This window comes from Hyla sarda, chromosome 3 (assembly GCF_029499605.1).
Source record: "Hyla sarda isolate aHylSar1 chromosome 3, aHylSar1.hap1, whole genome shotgun sequence".
Taxonomy (NCBI): Eukaryota; Metazoa; Chordata; class Amphibia; order Anura; family Hylidae; genus Hyla; species Hyla sarda.
Window position 1 is genome coordinate 183,116,414 of NC_079191.1, and position 16,355 is coordinate 183,132,768.

General features: G+C 41.2%; 1 protein-coding gene across 5 annotated transcripts in view; it reads left to right on the forward strand.

Annotated features, from left to right (window-relative positions):
- ARHGEF10 (Rho guanine nucleotide exchange factor 10) overlaps positions 1 to 16,355 on the forward strand; it is a 203,456-nt gene that overhangs the window by 149,136 nt on the left and 37,965 nt on the right. For all 5 annotated transcript variants that reach the window (XM_056565682.1, XM_056565685.1, XM_056565684.1 and 2 more), the window contains exons 24-25: positions 2,976 to 3,199; positions 6,084 to 6,241. In XM_056565682.1, coding sequence (XP_056421657.1) covers positions 2,976 to 3,199; positions 6,084 to 6,241 — 382 coding nt within the window. The remainder of the gene's footprint in view (positions 1 to 2,975; positions 3,200 to 6,083; positions 6,242 to 16,355) is intronic.

Genomic DNA, 16,355 nt, shown 5'->3' on the forward strand with positions numbered 1-16,355 from the left:
AGTAGAGAGAATGGTCATGTGTGTTGGACTTTTCCACCTGACCCTCTTGTTTGAGGGATAAGCTGTCATCAGAGCTGTCTGGCTGTGACTAACCCCTTCACTTTCTATAGAAAATATGTAAACATTCAGCCATTCATGTGTATGGGGGGTTGGGAGAGATAACTGACAGGTGAACGAACATTATTAAAAGTGTAGAGCCACTAAACCTTTTGTAATCATACATACACTGAGCTGCTGATCTGATAATTCACAACATCATTTATCTTCCAGTAATGTTGGTGTTATGATGGTCTAGCATTAGGAAGACAAAGCAAAACCCTTGGGGGCTCCAAATTAAGAACCATTATAATATGCTGAATTTCTACACGTGTTATTACATTGGGACATCAAGCATGTCTTGTTCTTTGCTTTACCTGAAGTCTGTGTACCCACACCTATCTGGGGCCATTCAGATGATGCATCAGTAATGGGTTAATATTGGCGGGGACTGGGCCTTGGCCTCACTGGATGCGGCCAAGGCTTTTGACTCCGTAGAATGGCCTTATCTTATATCCACTATGATGCGCTTCGGCTTTGGGGGAAGTCTTCATGCGTTGGATCTCTATTCTTTATGCTGCACCTACGGCCCAGGTGGGATTTGTTCTCCTTCCTTCACTCTGGGGCGCGGCACTAGGCAGGGGTGTCCCCTGTCCCCGCTTCTGTTCGCGGTGGCAGTGGAGCCCTGGCTATCCGAATGCGACAGGAAGTTCTCATCCCGGGCATAATTATAGGGGACAGGGAGGATAAGATAGGTTTATATGCTGACAACCTTATTCTGTTCCTCAGCGACCCCAGGAGGTCTCTGACACAGGCTATTTCTCTCCTGGATGTTTTTGATGATTTTTCAGGCCTATGTATGAATTAGTCTAAATCAGTATTCCTCCCGCTTTCCTCATGCCCCTGGCCGGCTACTGCCTGTGGCCTTGAGGTGGTCGACAGTTTTAAATATCTCGGGGTGATGGTTCATAAAGACTCTCGTCATGACTTGTCTCTCAATGTCCTTCCTCTACTATTCTTAGTGAAAGATACGTTCAGGATCAGGAGTGCTCTCCCGTTGTCGGTCCCTGGAAGGATAAATTTAGTTAAAATGATTATATTGCCCAAATGTCTTTACATCATACAACATGCCTCCACTCCTATACCCACCTCGTTTTTTAAATCCCTTCATTCCTTATTGCCATCCTTTATATGGGGCAATTCTAGGTCTAAACTGAAATTGTCTACTTTGCAAAGGTTAAAAGATATGGCGGGCTATTCTCTCCCAGATTTTCATATTTATTATTTAGCGGGTCAACTGCGCCTTATAAGGTCCTGGTTTGTGTCCTCCTCCTTGCCCAACTCAGAATGCCACCTCGCTCATTTCCTTAATATTACTGATCTGCGGATCTGGCTCGAGGCCCCGTCGACTATAGGGCGGCGGCTCTTGCCGATTCACAGGCTGGCCTTACAGGTGTGGCGGGCGGCGAAAGGGATTTATTCTTTCTCTGCTGTTATGGCTGACTTGCCCCTATGGGATAATGTAGCCTTTCCCCACCTGACTCAGTATCTTGACTCACAATTTTGGAAGGAGCATGATGTGCTCTTTCTGGATTCCCTCTATACTGACAATACACTTAAATCTTTCTCTCAACTGCAGGACGGATTCCATCTCCCTAGAACATTTACAATTGCAGCACTCTTTACAAAGTCAATTGCCTCAACCGGGCCCCCTAATTGGAGTTTTACGTTCTCAGGGTCCCAGGGGGCTCATTTCGGTATTGTATACTCACCTGATCACCACTAAACATAGCAGTGCCTCTTTGGCGTCCGAGGAATACTGGAGGCTCCACCTGCCCTCTTTAACTAATGAGGAGTGGCAGGGTGTGACCTCCTCTCATACGCTGGTATCTCCGGCAGCTAACAACAAAATTGTTCAGCTATATATTATACATGCTAGTTACTTGACACCCCTGAGGCTACACCGTATGGGAAGGTCACCAAATGCTAATTGCCATAGGTGCCATGCCCCGCGAGCAAATTTTTGGCACCTGATGTGGGCCTGCCCTTGCGTCGCTTCGTTTTGACAGGACGTTGTCACTATGTTATCGACTATACTCTCTTTATCTGGTCCCCTGCAACCGCTAGTGTGTCTATTTGGTATTCTATCTGAGGAGGATTGGACTTCCCATATGAGTATATTTTTGGGGGAATCCTTATTCTTTGCTAGGAAAATGGTTGCGATGAGATGGATGGATCCTAGGCCCCCTTCCCTGTCTGGTTGGAAACGTATGGTTAATGCATCCATCCCCTACGAACAATTAGTATGCAAACATCGAGGTTGCCTGGGTAAATTTGATAATGTGTGGGGTGTGTGGTGCTCCTCCTCGTTGACTCAGTACACTGTCTCTGCGTTTAGGAATGCTCGTGATGCTATGTTAGATCAGTTTGTTTGTTGAGTCGTATAGGTTTTCCTGACCTCCTTCTACCCTGCAGGGCACACACTGACATTGTCCATTGGGCGCTCATCCCTACATCTCACATTCCAATTGCCCGAGTGGCTATTTACACTACACCTTGTAGAGGATCATGTATGCTTTGAATATTAGTGCACCTTGTCCACCAAATGGGATTCGATGTACTCTATAACACTGTTTCGGTTATATGTATGTTCCAGACCTCGTTGTGATCTACTGTTTGAATAACCCTGGAACCTACATAGGAGGACAATGTCTTTTATCTGTACCCTCGATTCTTATGTTATGTTTATTGTTTATTTTTTTACATCTTGTTCCTGTTGTGGGACTTTGTCGTGCTGCGGTAATCCTGTATGACGATTGTTTTGCTTATTGTTTTCACTTTTCAATAAAGCAAATTTAAAAAAAATAATGGGTTAATATTCACCATGCCATGCTGTGGTAATCATGCATTGGCTCTTCTTTGTTTTGTGTTCTGTATAGATTGGCAGCTGCACTAATCAGATGGGTCAGATCGCTGTTGTCTCACTGAACAACCGCAGCCCGAAGGTGATAGAATGTTTCAATGTAGAATCACGCATACTCTGCATGGTTTATGTCCCCGAGGAAGAAAAACACAAACTATTAAGTGACGTCCCAGATACCGAGTGTGATTCTACCCGAGCACCAGATGTGCCCACAATTTGCCTGGGCATGGAAGAGGGAAGGTAAATGTTATCCATCAGGATATGTGTTAAGTGTAAGTTATTTAAGTTGGAGAGAACTTAGGAGCCATATGCTAGTCAGCAATGTTGTAGCTTTACAGATATTCTTGCTAAAAGTAAAATGTTAAAATACATTTTTACGATTCTGTTAAGGATGAACCTGTCACATCCGTAGTGCCTCACAATCTGCCCCAGTTCCTTATAGTTGTGATGAAAGAATTTCGGAAACTTTTTTCATATGTGATAAAAGTACTGTTATCGGTTCTCTCACGATATGCAAATGACTTGTATTTTGTCACGGAGAAGGAGACGAGGCCACTTCCAGTCAAAGTGGTTGCACCCTTCCAAGCCAGGCATAATTGACATAAACCGGGAGGGGTGCGGCCATTGTGACTGGAAGTGGTCGGATCTCCAACTTTTTTATTTATTTTTTATTTATTTTTCTAAAATTGTGGTATTGTATGAAGTGCATGAAACAAATAGGGTCAGAACATGTTCACCACATGTACACAGGACTGGGGGCAGTTTCTCGGACAGTGTAAATGCGACTGGTTACCTTTTCACATAAAGATTTCTGGCTAATTAAAGAAATTGTAAGATCTTGAAGTAAATGGATGTAAACTTTTCTGGTTGCCTAGATACTTGTATTTCTAATTTCAATATGCATACTAATACTCTGTGGCGAGATGTCTTGTATCATCACTCCAGTATTATTAGTAGCTACAAATCTTATCAAGAACTATAGATTCCAATTTGCATAAGACCTTGTGTAACAAATGTAATATTGTTTCATGTAAGTATGCATGTATACAGATGTGTCCTTAGGAAACATGTCTCTGAACCCGACAGTATCTCACATTTTTGTAAATATTTTAATCTATCTTTTCATGTGACAACACTGAAGAAATGATACTCTGCTACAATGTAAAGTAGTGAGTTCACAGCCTGTATAATGGTGTTTAAGGTTTTTCTCCCCTCAAAATAATTAACACAGTAAATCATGTCTAAATCTTGGCAACAAAAGTTGAGTACAACCCTTAGTGGAAATGTACAAATTAGGCCCAAAGTGTCAGTATTTTTTGTGGCCACCATTATTGTGGCCAGTACTGTCTTAAGCCTCTTAGGCATGGAGTTTCCCAGAGCTTCACAGGTTGTCACTGAAGTCCTCTTCCATTCCTCCATGATGACATCACAGAGCTGGTGGATGAGAGACCTTGGCCCAGATTTATCAAACTGTGTGTGAGAAAAAAAATAGAATGATTTTCGCACAAGAACCAATCACAGCTCAGCTTTCACTTTACATGGGCTCAATAGCTGAGCTGTGATTGGGTGCTTTCGGAAAATCACTCTATTTTTTTTCACTCACACAGTTTGATACATCTGGGCCCTTGTGCTCAACCATCTTCCATTTGAGGATGCCCCACAGATGCTCAAAAGGGTTTAGGTGTGGAGACATGCTTGGCCATTCAACCACCTTTACCCTCGGCTTCTTTAACAATGCAGTGGTCATATTGGAGGTGTGTTTGGGGTGTTGATCATGTTGGAGTACTGGAATACTGCCCTACAGCCCAGTCTCCGAAGGGATCACGTTTATCTTGGTCTCTTGGGACTATAGGGCATGTTTCCAGTAATCCATGTCCTTAGTCTGCTGGTCTTCTGTAAACAGTTGCAGGCTTTTTTTTTTTTGCTTTATCTTTTGAAGACGACCATCCGGACCAATTTGATGCAGTGTGCAGCCTATGGTCTGAGCACTGACATGCTGAACCCTACCCCGTAACCTCTTCAGGCAGTGAACTCACTACTTTACAATGTAGCAGAGTGTAATTTCTTCACTGTTGTCACATGAAAAGATGATGTACTCACTTATTCTATACTGTAAATGTATGATGGATGCCATAACCTATAGGATCCCATGTGAAAAGAACATATATAGTTAACATGTATGCTTTTTACTGGATGGCTGTAACTGATACTTTTAACAGGTGCCATCAGTCAGCTATCCATCACCTGCAGGCTACCTTATTTGGCATACTATTGTATTTTAACTGGTAGCATGGCAAATTCTATAACCTTATGTTATGCAAGAGAGTTTAAGGGTGGATAGATCTGCATCATCCATTCAATAATATATGTTTAGGCTTGGTTTTCATTGTGTTGCCTATGGATGCCATTATTTTTCTGTGTCTACAAAAACAGTTGATATGTGTCCAGTAGAGGTGTAGTGTAAGGCAATTCAGTGCTGCTAAATAGTAGCAGGATAGATTTTACAATCTCTCATTTTTATGTACTTCATATTACAGTTCACATATAGCTTTAATCCGCTGTTGAAGTTGAGTTAAAATATTTAAAGAGTACCTGTCACCAAACAAAATTTTTAATATATTGTTCCTTATGTTATTATAAGATGCTAACTTTGTTTAATGCGATTGAAAAAACGGGCACTAGGTGGCTCTGTTCTGTTCCATGCCCAAGTCAAACAGTTAGTTTGGTCTCCACTTGGACTTTCAGAAGTCCAAACTCAGGAAGTGCGTGTGGGGCATGGTGAGGCACAGCTCTCGCAGGCTTCAGTGACGTTGCGTTTGCTGGGGAATGCCCACTTTCTCCTGCTGGGAGCTCATACCATGTGAGCAAGGGGAAAGGTATGATATACAGCTTTTTAAAGCTCTGATTTTTTTTTTATAAGGGCAGGAGGGCTGTCAGGAGTAGTTAGGGAAGATAATCTGTGTTAGTTTAGAAAATGTGGTGTGTTGACAGGTACTCCTTTAAATGCATTGTATTACTTATATTGTACTCAACTTCCTCTATAGCCTCTGTTAAACTGGCACACTTGTTTTTATCTATGAAAGGTTCTGCAGACATTTACCTTTTCCATCCTTTTTTTCTCTAGTATATGTGTTTACAAAAGTAGCCAAGGCTCAAAAAAGGTTCGTCTGCAACACTTTTTTACTCCAGAAAAAGCAACCGTCATGAGTCTTGCTGGCACTCCTCGAAATTTGTACGCAGGTCTGGTGAATGGCAATCTTGCTATCTACACAAAAATGGCAGGTAAAATTCAGTGATAAGCACTTGTTGGTGAAATATTTTTATCAATTTAAAGGAGTGTGTCAGGCTAAAATGATTGTTGGTCTATTCTCAGGACATGGTTCCTCTGCTGGTCAGCTGTTCTGCAGGTTTCCAAATGTTGTGCATGGGACCTGAAGCAATTTTCTCCGTTCACAGTGTAATGACAATGCCTAGGTACTTCAGCTAAGCCACTGTTTGCTTAAGGGTGAAACTGAGCTTTAAAAACCAGGCTCGGTCACCATGCAGTGAATGGAGAAAACTGCTCCTAGCCCTATCAGCACTGGTGCCGGATGTCAACAAGCCTGCCAATCTGCTATTGAGGACGCCTCCTCCCATAGACTTGAATGGAGGGGGTGTGGCGTGACATCACTAGGGAGCGTGGACGTGATGCCACGTCCCCGTCTCGGAGGCAGCGCCCGGCACAGAATGCGGGGGGCTGCACAGAGATCGCAAAGGTCCCCGGCGGCTCGACCTCTGCGATCATAAGATGTATAAACCTGGAATACTCCTTTAAACAAAACCATGGCTTCCTCTACTGTAGAATCCAAACCATTCTTTCCATAGTGATCATAGATCTTTCTTTTATGCCAAATCACCTTAAAATTATAAAGAGTATGCTGTAATTTTTCCTCGTAGGAGCTGCATGTAGTCTTACATTTATTTAACTCTGTGTTTATTTGTATATTTGTGTTTTATTTGCATAAGAATACAGTATATGGAAAATGTTTCTACATTCATTTTTAAGACTTTTTTGGAGCAAAATGATGTTTGTGTTCACTGTTCTGGCACCTTTTACCCCATTTAAAAAACTAAAAACACAAAGCAAAGGCACTCTCTGTGGAGGATTACACGTGCTAATGCCGGACAGGGGCGGGGGTCAAGATGGTCTCTTACCTGCTCCGGTTGTGTACCGGCATACACAACAATGGTTAGCAAGTATTGAAGAATGGAGGATTCTTTGTTGTCCGTCTGCAGCCTTCCCATATAAACTTGTGCAATCCAGTGAACTTCGTGGGTGGCAGAAAATTCTATGGTGCTGACCAGGACAGAGACAATTCAGGTCGGTAGGTTCAGGTAAAAAGCTTTATTCAGCCAAGATGCAATGAGTTTCACTGCGCAAGCGCAGCTTACTCAGGCATGTCTGAGGAAGCTGCACTTGTGCAGTGAAACGCGTTGCATCTTGGCTGAATAAAGCTTTTTACCTGAACCTAACGACCTGAATTGTCTCTGTCCTGGTCAGCACCATAGAATTCCCTGCCACCCACGAAGTTCACTGGATTGCACCCATTTAAAAAAAAGTGCAGTACCCAGCTTGGTACTTCTACATTATTTAGCCATAGGTATCTGCTGTAGACCTAGAAGAAGTTAGAGAATCCTCTCCAAAGTGGATTTGGGAGTGATGTAAGCCAGTTGCATAGTCCTCTCAAAAGAGGAGTGAGCAGCATTTTTGGACATATTCGGTGATGGTCATATAAAGGAACAGCCCCACAGATGTGAGAAGATCTGCTTTCTGACTGGGCTCTCTTCCAAATCCTCTCAACTATACATTATTTTTTAGAGTGTTCAAGGGGCTATAGAAATGTGCTCTGTGTTTACAGACTGCAGCACTTGTGTGCTTTTACATTGGCTTACAGAAGGAGTCTCTTTGCATAGATTTATTATGGGAAAATAGAATAAAATACACATAAGGGGGATTACTGCAACTGTAATGCTATAATTACCTGTAATAAATGTACACATTGGTGTGTTCCAAAAAAATAATAATAATAATAATAATAATAATAAAATAAATCCAAAATATCTGTTCATCCTCCCTCTGGAGAACTGTCATAAACAATGATTTCTCATATGGTATCATCAAAATGTAAAATGTTTATGGTTCTTTGAATACAATTACACTGAATTTGTTTTTATTTTTTTCTTAATATAAAACTGCTTTTATTATGCAAAATTGGTGAAACATATAAATACTTTATAAATGTGGTAATTATAAGGACCCATAAAATAACATTTTTATTTACAGCACATTGTTAATGCCATGAAAACTAAAAACAAAAAACTGTAAGAGAGAAGCATATTTCCTCATTCAAAATGTATATTGTTTTCCAAATAAGAGTAGGGGTTTTCATTCACATTTCTTCTCTCCCATATGTTGTATGTACATCAAAATAGCATCATAAAAAAATATATATAAGTTGTCCACAATAAGCCCTTCAAAAATGTGAACATTTAAGGCTCTTTAAAAAGTTTCACTATTCAAGGAGTTGTTGGGGGACATCATTTTTTTATATTTTGCTGGAAAAGTCTTAGACCTGGAGCTGTGGGGGATCAGGTAGGTGAGTATGACTTTTTTATGTTTGACGGCTTCTGCTCCCCACACATCGCCGATACTTCCTGGTTCCTGATGAAGTATTGTCTGATCAGAAACTTTTATTAAATGTTTTTCTATAGATATGCCCTGTGACTTGCTGCTCCTGATAGTTCTTTCAGGAATTTGAATTTGCCTTACAGAAAATTCTTTAGTAATGACATAATAATTTCGAACAAAACTCTGTAACTGATGCAACAAAAGCAAGTCCAATTCTTTTTAACCAGTTACCAACCTTTCATGTCATAATTTGTTTGACTTAACCATTGCATTGCCCCTACCATGAATGCCTGCGGGTTGCCGGCTGTTAAGCAGTGCTCTACTGTGTTTAGCTGGAGGGTCCGTTCTCATAAGCATTGACCTATTTTCCATTGATGGGATTGTCTGGTTTGCAGGCATATTGAACAGATTTCTATAGTACACTACATTTCATTGGCGGACATTGTAAAATCAACAGCTGTTATAGTACCAGGCTTCCTAATCTCACAGCTTTTCTGAAATCATCCTCACATCTCAAATGCAAGGAAAGCAAATGTGTGGCCACCATAAGCTGTATTACAGGAATGACACAACCAGCTCTTCCTGGCTCCTGAATGGCAATTCTTCCTAGTTATATGCCTATATATATCAGTAGTAGCTATATCTTAAAGGGAACCTCTAATGCAGGTTAACATAACATAGGGACAGACACACTATTTTCAGAGGTTTGTCCCTTAGATGGGATATACTGTAGGTCAGGAGACAGGAAAGCTACTGAAAACATATTTTCTGTCTCTATGCCATGTTTCCCCCAGTGAGGGCACCATAACCCACATTACTTATTGCCTTTATGGTCTATTCACACGTACAGTATTCTGTTGCAGATTTCAATGTAAACGGAATGACTGAATACAGCTTGAAATCCTGCACATCAAATCTGCGCAGAATACTGTACGTGTGAATAGACCCTTAAAGAGGGATTGTGGCTTCTTATAAAACATTTTAAAAAGTGAGCCGCGATCATCCATCAGGAGCCACTGCTGAACAGCATTTGGTGCTCTTAGTTTCTGTGCCCAATATTCTAATGAGGGTCTAGATAAACAATTGGGTGGTCACCACCGATCAGTTCTCAAGGGGGCATTTACTACTGCTTTAGACAAGATGTAAACTAACAGCAGAGATCTTTAAAACTGTGAGGAATTGTAAAGTATATTAAAAAGGTATTGAACTTTTCTTTGCCTAGCACATAACATTAATTTCCATAAAAATAGAAAAGCTCTTTACATCCAGAAGAGTGTTGATTTTTCATTGGAGCTTTGAGAATACAATGTAAAGATTTTCTGCTCTGTGAATAAAACAGGACATTTCATTGTTACTCTTTAGATCCTAAATTTAGCTTGTTAATTGTGTTTTTTGGTCCAGGATATGGGATAGTGTCAAATTTCTTGGCTGTGAAATCTGTGGCTGTTTTAATGTATAACATTCACCATTTGCACAAGAGACCTGTTTGCTGTTTATTGCAGACACATGGCACCAACAACTAACCACATTGAATGTCGGTGCCGCACAGTCTATTCCAGCTGGATAATGACAGTGTACTCTGCAGTCACTCGTCCTCTCATTCTGATGGGTTAAATATGGCATTTTATGTGCACAGGGGGGGGGGAGATTTATCAAAACCTTTCCAGAGGAAAAGTTGCTGAGTTGCCCATACCAACCAATCAGATCGCTTCTTTCATTTTTAACAAGGTCTCTGCAAAATGAAAGAAGCCATCTGATTGGTTGCTATGGGTAACTCAGCAACTTTTTCTCTAGACAGGTTTGATAAATCAGAGTGTGGGACAACGCCAGCAATGGCTCGTAAAGAAATTAAATGTTTTCCATTTTCTTTTGTTAGCCATGAAAATGCGTCATTTTCTTGAGCGCATATATGTGATCTCAATTGAATGATTGACTCTACCTTACACTGGTCTTGAATTCCATTCTGCGATAGTTACTTCTGTACAATGACTGTACATGCAACAAAAGTTCTCCTTTTTGTAGAATCTATACCAGCAGAAAGCTGCATAAAGGGGCGAGGTCAAGAGAACTAGAAATCGGCAGCATTATCTAAGAGGTTGCACAAAAATCACTATTAATAAATCTGCCCATTATGATTGTCTGGCGAAAGAAACAACCAGTGTATGGTGTCAAAAAGTGTAATAAAGTAACTTACTAATATAATGTTCATAGCGTTAGATAAAGTTTATGGCACTCACTCTCGATGTGTTCTTCAGACAAAGTTCTTTATTAAAAAAAATACAACAAAAGAACTTTGGAGATTTATCAAAACCAATGTAGAGGAAGAGTGGTGCAGTTGCCCATAGCAACCAATCAGACCGCTTCATTCATTTTTAAAAAGGTCTCAGAAAAATGAAATAAGCAAGCTGGTTTTGAAATATATCTTCCATAGGGCAGGACGTTAAAGGCAAGCAGACGCCCAGAAGGAAAACAGGAGTTACAGCTGTTTCACGCTGAATGCACTTCATCAGACTCCAACAGTTGCTATGACATAACAAAGAAGGAATGATATCGTCTGTCTATTCCTCTTTCAATGTTTACTCTTTGAGGTCTGCGTACTTCAGGATACCAGGGTTGCTATCATGCACTTCCCAGATAGGCTGAATTAAATGCGGGGCCCCTTTACCAATTCAGAATGAAAATGATCACAATCTCTAATGATAATGATCTTATTGTTTTTGCCTGTAAAGAAATGGACACAGAAGGGCATATACAATATAGTTAGTTCTACAATTTATAAGGTGATTAGTGTGGTAGCTTAGTTCTATTTAAAGCAACCACAGTTCCTGTAAGACAGAATTCGCATCAGTTGCAGGTACCACATTTCTGTTTACCTTTTGGAAGACAACTTTGCAGCCAGTTAGATGAGATGTTACTTGACAATTTGCTACAAACTAAGGTCTTTCAAATTTTTCCGTCATGCCCCCTTCCCATAGACATGAATGGAGGGAGCGTGATGTCACGACCAAGGCTGCCCGAACCCAGCTTTCTGAACATAATGTTCAGAACAACATGTAGCCCGCACAAAGATCGCAGGGGTCCCAGCGGCAGGACCACTGCGATCAGACATCTTATCCCTTATCCTGGATAGGGTATAAGATGTCTAGGAGTGAAGTAGCCCTTTAAAGAGATTCCTTTTTTCAAAGAAAGTGATCTTGATACTTCAGCCATCAGCTGTTCTGGCCAGGGAAAGCTGTACATTTCATGTTAGCAAATCAAAAACAAAATGGCTGTCCATGTTCATAGATGCACCATGTGAACAGAAGCACTGTAATGTAATCTCTAATCTCCTGTGGGTGTTCCACTACCATAGATGCTATGGGATTCTTGCTCTGTGGGCATTTGGTGTTAGCTAACTTTTATAAGAAACCCTTGCCATTCTATGGAAAAAGTGCAGTAGACTGTATAAGGGGCAACAGCCTTTCTATGTCAAAGATTATAAAGTTTTTTTTCCTTTTATTAAAAAAAAAAGTGGATGCTTTAAAAGTTTAAAATAAGTAGTATTCTGTAGTGCTCTGTTCGTATTACATTTTGTGGAGTCTGTCCTGACTATCCCTAGCGATGTAACAGATATAAAGAAGACTGCCCTCTAGTTGTCTTAATCTACTGTATAAATAGAAACCTGTATTGTTCAATGGAAGGAAGGAATGTATTTCCTTAAATATGATGAAATAATAATAAGAACATGCTCTTGGCTGGGCACCATAGTAGGGTTAAAGGAAAGCTTACTATATGTCTTTTCAAAGAGAGGTTTTTCTGTAGGATTTAGCATTCTATATAGATACACTGCTCAAAAAAATAAAGGGAACACTAAGATAACACATCCCAGATCTGAATGAATGAACTAATCATATTTAGTTGAATGTGCTGACAACAAAATCACACAAAAATTCTCAATGGAAATCAAATGTATCAACCCATGGAGGTCAGAATATGGAATCACACTCAAAATCAAAGTAGAAAACCACACTCCAGGCTGATCCAACTTTGATGTAATGTTCTTTAAACAAGTCTAAACGAGGCTCAGTAGTGTGTGGCCTCCATGTGCCTGTATGACCTCCCTACAACGCCTGGGCATGCTCCTGATGAGGTGGCAGATGGTCTCCTGAGGGACGTCCTCCCAGAGCTGGACTAAAGCATCCGCCAACTCCTGGACAGTCTGTGGTGGAACGTGGCGTTGGTTGATGGAGCGAGACATGATGTCCCAGATGTGCTCAATCGTATTCAGGTCTGGGGAACGGGTGGGCCAGTCCATAGCATCAATGCCTTCTTGCAGGAACTGCTGACGCACTCCAGCCACATAAGGTCTAGCATTGTCGAGCATTACGAGGAACCCAGGGTCAATTGCACCAGTATTTGGTCTCACAAGGGGTCTGAGGATCTCATCTCCGTACCTAATGGCAGTCAGGCTACCTCTGGCAAGCACATGGAGGGCTGTGTGGCCCCCCCAAAGAAATGCCACCCCACACCATTACTGACCCACCGCCAAACCAGTCATGCTGGAAGATGTTGCAGGCAGCTGAACATTCTCCACGGTGTCTGCAGACTCTGTCAAGTCTGTCACATGCTCAGTGTGAACCTGATTTCATCTGTAAAGAGCACAGGGCGCCAGTGGCAAATGTCAAACGTCCTGCAGGGTGTTAGGCTGTAAGCACAACACCCACCTGTGGATGTCGGGCCCTCATACCACCCTCATGGAGTCGGTTTCTGACCATTTAAGTGGACACATGCACATCTGTGGCCTGCTGGAGGTCATTTTGCAGGGCTCTGGCAGTGCTCCTCCTTGCACAGAGGTGGAGGTAGTGGTCCTGCTGCTGGGTTGTTGCCCTCCTACGGCCTCCTTCACATCTCCTGATCTACTGGCCTGTCTCCTGATAGCACCTCCATGCTCTGGACGTTGACAGACACAGCAAACCTTCTTGCCACAGCATGCATTGATGTGACATCCTGGATGAGCTGCACTACCTAGACTACGTAGACTCCGTCTCATTCTACCACTAGAGTGAAAGCACCACCAGCATTCAAAAGTGACCAAAACATCTGCCAGGAAGTATTGGAACTGAGAAGGGGTCTGTGGTCACCACCAGCAGAACCACTCCTGTATTGGGGGTGTCTTGCTAATTGCCTATAATTTCCACCTGTTGTCAGTTCCATTTGCACAAAGCATGTGCAATTGATTGTCAATCAGTGTTGCTTCCTGAGTGGACAGTGTGATTTCACAGAAGTGTGATTGACTTGGAGTTACGTTGTGTTGTTTAAGTGTTCCCTTTCTTTTTTTTTTTTTTTTAGCAGTGTAGTTTAAATAAATATACAGTGAGGCAAAAAAGTATTTAGTCAAAAAGATGAGAGGCCTGTAATTTTCATCATAGGTATACCTCAACTATGAGAGACCTAATGAGAGAAAAAAAATCTATAATATCACATTGTCTGATTTTTTTATTTATTTGCAAATTATGTGGTCACCTACAAACAAGCAAGATTTCTGGCTCTCACAGACCTCTGTAACTTCTTCTTTAAGAGTCTCTTCTATCCTCCACTCGTTACCTGTATTAACCCCTTAAGGACCGGGTGTTTTTCCGTTTTTGCATTTTCGTTGTTTGCTCCTTGCCTTTAAAAAATCATAACTCTTTCAATTTTGCACCTAAAAATCCATATTATGGCTTATTTTTTGCGCCACCAATTCTACTTTGTAATGACCTCAGTCATTTTGCCCAAAAATCTACGGTGAAGCGGAAAAAAAAATCATTGTGCGACAAAATTGAAAAAAAAATGCTGTTTTGTAACTTTTGGGGGCTTCCGTTTCTACGTAGTACATTTTTCGGTAAAAATGACACCTTATCTTTATTCTGTAGGTTAAAACGATTAAAATGATACCCTACTTATATAGGTTTGATTTTGTCGTACTTCTGGAAAAAATCATAACTACATGCAGGAAAATTAATACGTTTAAAATTGTCATCTTCTGACCCCTATAACTTTTTTATTCCGTGTATGGGGCGGTATGAGGGCTCATTTTTTGCGCCATGATCTGAAGTTTTTAACAGTACGATTTTTGCATTGATAGGACTTATTGATCTTTTTATTCATTTTTAAATGATATAAAAAGTGACCAAAAATGTACTATTTTGGACTTTGGAATTTTTTGCGCGCACGCCATTGACCGAGCGGTTTAATTAATGATATATTTTTATAATTCGGACATTTCCGCACGCGGTGATACCATATATTTTTATTTTTATTTACACTGTTTTTTTTTTTATTGGAAAAGGGGGGTGATTCAAACTTTTAATAGGGGAGGGGTTAAATGATATTCATTCACTTTTTTTTTCCACTTTTTTTGCAGTGTTATAGCTCCCATAGGGACCTATAACACTGCACACACTGATCTTCATCATTGATCACTGGTTTCTCATAGGAAACCAGTGATCGATGATTCTGCCGCTTGACTGCTCATGCCTGGATCTCAGGCACTGAGCAGTCATTCGGCGATCGGACAGCGAGGAGGCAGGTAGGGACCCTCCCGCTGTCCTGTAAGCTATTCGGGATGCCGCAATTTCGCCGCGGCTATCCCGAACAGCCCACTGAGTTAACCGGCATGGTTTCACTTTCGCTTTTAGCCACGCGGCTCAGCTCTGAGCACGCGGCTAAAGGGTTAATAGCTCGTGGCGCCGCGATATGTTGCGGAGTTAATGTGTAACCCCGCGTTATATCACGGGAGCAGGACCAAGGACGTACCAGTACGTCCTTGGTCCTTAAGGGGTTAATGGCACCTGTTTGAGGTTGTGGACAGGTGTCTTTTATACTGATACCAAGTTCAAACAGTCACACTTCAAACTCCATTATGGCCAAGACCAAAGAGCTGTCGAAGGACACCAGAAGCAAAATTGTAGACCTGCACCAGGCTAGGAAGACTGAATCTGCAGTAGGCAACCAGCTAGGTGTGCAGAAATCAACTGTGGGAGCAATTATTAGGAAATGGGAGACATATAAGACTACTAATAATCTCCCGCGGTCTCACCCCGTGGTATCAAAATGATCACAAGAACGGTGAGAAAAAATCCCAGAACCACACCTCTGTCATTGCCAACAAAGAGTACATAACAAAGTATTGAGATGAACTTTTGTTATTGACCAAATACTTATTTTCCACCATAATTTGCAAATAAATTCTTTAAAAATTAGATTTTATGGATTTTTTTTTTTCTCACTAGGTCTCCTCATAGTTGAAGTATACCTATGATGAAAATTACAGGCCACTCTCATCTTTTTAAGTGGGAGAACTTGCACAATTGGTAACATAGTTCATAAGGTTGAAAAAAGACCAAAGTCCATCAAGTTCAACCTATATCCCTAATGAGTCCCTACTGAGTTGATACAGAGGAAGGCAAAAAAAAAAAACTCATACTAGAGGAGAAAATTCCTTCCCGACTCCAAAATGGCAGTCAGAATAAATCCCTGGATCAATGTTCTATCCCTATAAATCTAAAATCCATAACCTGTAATGTTATTACTCTCCAAAAATGCATCCAGACCCCTTTTGAACTGTCACAGAGTTCCCCATGACCACCTCTTCGGGCAGAGAATTCCACAATCTCACTGCTCTTACAGTAAAGAACCCCCGTCTGTGCTGGTGTAGAAACCTTCTACCTCTAAACGTAGAGGATGCCCCCTTGTTATAGATACAGTCCT